Source organism: Candida tropicalis (genome assembly GCF_000006335.3).
Source record: "Candida tropicalis MYA-3404 genomic scaffold supercont3.8, whole genome shotgun sequence".
Lineage (NCBI taxonomy): Eukaryota > Fungi > Ascomycota > Pichiomycetes > Serinales > Debaryomycetaceae > Candida > Candida tropicalis.
Window position 1 is genome coordinate 566,206 of NW_003020060.1, and position 6,000 is coordinate 572,205.

General features: G+C 27.6%; 1 protein-coding gene across 1 annotated transcript; it reads left to right on the forward strand. All coding sequences in view use genetic code 12, as the record gives it.

The window, feature by feature from the left end:
* Positions 1-1,689: 1,689 nt before the first annotated feature.
* On the forward strand, positions 1,690-2,817 carry CTRG_05468 (uncharacterized protein; the record flags this gene model as incomplete). Its single annotated transcript, XM_002551124.1, has 1 exon — positions 1,690-2,817. One exon carries the CDS (start codon positions 1,690-1,692, stop codon positions 2,815-2,817), a length of 1,128 nt encoding a protein of 375 aa, XP_002551170.1.
* Between the last annotated feature and the right edge of the window lie 3,183 nt (positions 2,818-6,000).

A 6,000-nucleotide genomic window follows, 5' to 3' on the forward strand; every position in this document is an offset into this window, starting at 1 on the left:
TTCTTCTATTACCTTCTCTGTATGCACTTGTATGTATTTAGTGTACAATGCAGTGAACTCATATAACAAGATATCCATTTCAGAGTATAATTACTTAAATATTAATCATTTGTACAGAAGTATTACCATTGGCTTTTTCTTGTTGTATTTAACTGAGATCATTATTACAACAACGAATTAACCAAACCAACCTTCACTTGCTAATTTTATATATAGTATAGTATATATACAGTATAAACGAAATTAAAAAAGTAGAATTAATTAAATTGAAATAATAATATATCATCATGATCACCACATGGGATATAATTTTACTCCCTAAATCTATATTCTCTTTAACTCCACCCCCCTTTTTTGGCGATTACTTTGATTTCTTTTTCTTTTTCTAATTCTTATTGTTGTTGTTGGAACATATTTCCACAAGTTCCAATCTTAGATGAAATATCTAACAATCAAAATGTAAGTTCAATTATTCATGTAAGTTCTAAACTAATTTGTTTTAGTGATACTTTTTTGGGTTGACTTTAGTATATCCGAATACCTAGACAGTAATTAGTTAGTTAGTTAGTACTGCCTACTTCTACTTCAACTTCAATCTTGAATACTTATTCCAGTACCAACCAACAAATCAACAAAACAAAACAAAACTAGACAAAGCAAAGCAAGTATATGTAGAAAAGAATAAAATGAAATACTGGGAGTTTATTATTGTCTATTACCCGACGTATAGAAAAGTAGAAAAATAGAAAAAAAAAAGCAATCATTTTAATGTAGTTGATTGCATGAAATACAATACTTCTCTTAAAGCCCTCTCATTCTTCCTCTCCCTCCCTCCCTCTCTCTCTCCCATGTCCATGTCCATGACCATTCATTCATTCATTCTAGTTGGTTCTTCTTTATCCCCTTGTGGAAAGATTGCAATTTTTTAAATATTTTAAAACTATTTATTTTTGAAATCAATGTAACCTTGGAGAACACATACTTCTGTTTATCACACACACACACACACACACACACACACACACACACACTATTTCACTCTATCGCTGTCACTACCATGGCAATCCTACTCTTTTACTCTCATTATCATCACTCTCATCATCATCATGAACCGCCACTCCCTTATAGCATATCGACGTATACCAATCAATTCCCACAGGTTGATCAATTTCTTTTTTTTTTTTTTTTTTTGGGAAAAAGTACAAAGTCGTGCACAGTTGACCAAATATGCATAATTGCTTAACTTAGTAGATGGTGCAGCACATGACACAAAACCAAACAACAAGAAATAAAAAAAATTTTTTTTTTTTTTTTTCTGGGAAATTCTTTTATATGTCTTTATTGTATCTCACATTCAATAAAAAAGATATAATGAGCAAACTTTTCCCTTTCTTTCCAAACAGAAAATTTTTATTCAGTATTTTAACTATTGGTCTTTTTAATCCTTTCATTCATTGGTCTACTTTCAACATATATTCCAATTAAGATACTTAGAAAGTTCAACCAGTTATTAATTTAGAAAGAAAAATAAAAAAAACATAAAAAAAAGAGATTTCAATTCTTATTATTTCATTTCCTCCTCCTCCTCCTCCTCCCTCAACTATTATTATAAATACCTACATATTCTACAATCTGGTTATAGTAGATTAAAATCTTCATTTCTATCCCTTTGCATATATTCAAATTTTAATGTCTTCCTTACAACAATACCAAAACCAAAACCAAAAACAACAATATATACGTAAGTCTACTCGTGCTAGAAAATTATCTGAAAAAGCTAAAACTAACACTCCTACTTTAGTTGATAATCCACAGCAACAACAGCATATAATAAATGACAACGATAACAACAACACTAATGATGATGATGAATCTCCGAAGAAGAAGAGAAAAATTTCAAGAATTGAAGAAGAAGAATCTCAGAAAACTGACAAGATAGATCCTGTTGAAAAATTATTAAGTTTGTCTAATATCAATCAGGATTTTTTACTGGATTTTGAATTCAATACCCATCATCACAAGAGTTCCAATTGTTCATTAGATGGTTGTGATAACGATGGTGATATAAGTGAACAAGAATCTCAACTACTGTATGATGAAAATGATGATGAATATTATGAAGAAGATTATCCTGTTGAAATTGAAAATGTAAATTTCACTAAAATTATTCAAGATAATATTCGTCAATTTTATGTTAAAAGAAGATTACAAGGTCAATATAAAGATACTTTTTCATTACTTAATAAATCAAAAGATGATGAATTTACACCGACATATCAATCATCTACCCAACACCAAACTGTCCAACAACAACAACAATCCAATAATAAATCAAATGAAGTTCCATTCTTCAAAAGTGTTAATTTTGGTAACAAGCCAAAAGAATACACTATTGATGATTATTTCTCATATGGTGATGAAGATGATGAAGATGATAAAGATGAACAAGAATCAGGAAGTCTACTGGAATCATCTAGTAGAAATTCATTAAGTGTATCTTCAGAAGAGGAATATAGTGATAGTGATGAATCCGATGGTAATGGTGTATCTCCAATAACCACTCCAAAGACAGAAATTAAATCATTATATATTCCAAAAATCAATCCTCATCATTATTATTATTATCATGGTGGTAGATTTAATAATTCAAATCAATCACCTCTTTTTCAACATCAATCTAGTTTGAACAATTCCAATGGTAATAATGAATTGGAACAAGATTTATCTAAAATATTAAACAAAAACAGTTTAATTAATGGTAAAGCTAGTGAAATGGTCAGTTCTGGTAATTTTTTAATCAATGATTTCTTCTTATAAAGAGAGAGATATACATCATTCATCCCCTTCACCTTTCTTTGTTCACTCCATCCACCTCCTCCCGTTTAGTTTTTTTTAATTACTATTTACTATTTGGTTATTTTTAAATTTATTTCTTTTTATATGGGTTCTATCATTTAGAATCAATTTTGAAGTCTTGTTTTTATTTTTAATTTTAATATTTTTGCATTCATTTATTTTTATTATTATTATTATTATTATTTTTATTTCATTTTATTGGTTAAATTTATATATTAGATCTTTTTTTTATTATTATTATTTTTTTTATTCAATTCCTATTTCATTTTTTGTTTAAGAAAAGAGAATAGTTATACTTCTTGTCTTTTTGTATAGTAGTAGTAGTAGTAGTAATAATATTTCAATAAGTTTCAATAAGAGAGTTGTCTTGTAGAATTATACAATCAATTGTTTGAATTTGAATTTGAGTTTGGGTTCATATTTGGTTCGAGGTACGTGCACAACACAAAATGAAACGTGACTTTTTAGTTCATGATTAAAATTTGCCATTAGGAACAAGAACAAGGACAAGAGTAAGAATATGAATAAGAACAAGAACAAGAACAAGAGCTGTTAATGAATAGGTTTTGTGATATAATCTATCGGATTAAATTCTGATTGAATATATGTTACACAATCACTATAATATGTTTACAAACAAAAAGAAAAGGCATTCTTCAACTCAACTACTAATTTAATATAAGTCAAACAATAGGAAAGTAAAAGTAATATAAACTAAACTTTTTTAAATTGCCGTAAACTTTTCACCAATGAATATTTATTACCAATGAAAGCTATATGATTGGTTCTAAACAAAAAAATGAAACATGATTAGTAACTAAGTAAGTAATTGAAACATAAATTGAGTTAAATTGGATACATGAAGAATGTTCATATATACACCTGAGTAGAGTAATTAGATCAATCCTCATGTTAACATTCATAAATTGAGTATTTAATATGTATTAAAATCAATTTTTTTTTAAGTTTATATTCTTAAATTTATGTATTACGTAGAAGCAGAAGAAAAATTTTTCAACCAATAATTTGAAAATGAAATAAAATTCAAATGTACAAGATTGTGTAATAAATAATAATAATTAATATTTAAGAAAGTGAAATAAAAAAGTAAAGGCACATAACCTTTGACCATTTTTTTTAGCATAACCAGAATAATAATAATAATAATAATAAACCCTCTCCCTTTTTTGCCTCCCCTTTCTTTACCATCAAGTTTAAGAATCTATAATGAAAAATTTTTTTTTTGCATTTCATTATTCTACTGATTTGTGTAAAGTATGTTGAACAAGAGCTGGTTTGAAATAATATCAACATCAATAGGTCTTGTGATACTTTAATTCAATAAACGTTAACATTAACGTTAATACTAACGTTGAAAAATATTTCAAAATTTACCATCCTTTGTTTTAATTTTTTTTTTTTTTTAAGTCATACAGAATGATTTGAATTAAATTAAATTAAATTAAATTAAATTAAGTTGAAATAAAAATAACGTATATGTAATATGATCAAATATCGGATTAAGATGTTTTGAATATAATAATAATAATAATAATAATAGTAATTTCTTTTCATTTCATTTCTTTTCGATATATTAATCCATTTTTAAATATGAATATATCCATTTCTGTGTGTGATTCTTTGTTAATATTAATATTCCCTTAGTAACCGTAAATTCAATCATCTTCCAGTATATACTATTTAAAATGAAATTATGTAGAACTGATTAATTATCAACAATTCATCTTCATCATCATCATGAAACTCCGCCCCACACAGATTACTCAAATCTTTCTCTCCCATTACTTCAATTCATTTGAATTAAAATCACCTTTTTATTCACCAATAATCAAGAGGATTACCACATTGATCCTTATAATGTTCTCTAAACCTATTATTCTCATTCATTCTGTATACTTTCCTAAGATGTATCCGGTTTTGTTACTACTTACTTTCATTATCCTAAAATGAGCTACCATATGCAAGGGTTTTTTCAAAGTGCTCGGAGTTAAAGCTCCGATATTCCCTTTTCCTTTCCTTTCGGCCGATATTTTTTTTTTTTTAAAATAAGCGAAATGAGCCAATCATTGGAAAGCATTTAGTAATATACATATACATATGGGTAAGTGAATGAATGATTGGTTGAACTTCAAAGAGAGAGAGAGAGAGGGGGGATTTATTCTACTATTAGTAACCATAAAAGAAAGTCTTCTAATAATAACAATAATAAATATATTCATTTAAATATACAAATAACAATTGCTAGAATTTATTAATGAAAAATGTTAGTACAAGTATTCGCCGGATTAGAATTACACCCCCCGGAACTCAATTTCCGGTTGCAAACATGCTGGCTTTCTTTTTTGCAAACTGATCCCATGTAAATAATAATGAACTAGTAAAAGAAGTTCAATAAAAAAGAAGTAATTGCAAATAACAGAAAATGATTTTTTGAAAGTTGCCGTCGAACTTTTTTGTTGAACAAAAAAAAAATTTTATTCTGTTTACTGGTGCACGACTTTCACATGACTTAGTTATCACGTGACGCATTACTGTATTCATTATTAATAATGACAATAACTATAGGTGTATATTGCTTAGAATTTAAAATTTAAAATCTCCTCTAATCCATCTATTTACCATATCTAAAGAATTCTCAGGTTGATCCATTGGTACCATATGACCCGAATCAAAGATTCTTAAATAAGTGAAATTTGCATAATTTTTAACTTCACCAGCATGGCTACCATTATTGGTAATCCATGGTTTAAATGATTCCTTGGAGAATTCTTCATGGTTTGTATAATTCAATTGATTAACCCATGCTAAATTACCAACCCAATCACAAACCAAATCTTTATCTCCAACATAAATTAAAACAGGAAATTCCATCATCTAAATAAACTTGTGATATGACGTTGATAAGGTCTCATGAAATCAGTTTACAAATTCTACTCCCAACTTCACTTGAACACATAGGATATGAATTTATCAACTCCCAATGCTTCTTGGACCCATTCTAAATTAAAATAATTCATTAAGATAACCAATTTGATCATACCATAAATGAATTAATCCCACATGTAATCCTTGAATCATATGGATTCAATCCCCTTTATCTGGGTTGTTAAGGACTAATAAGGC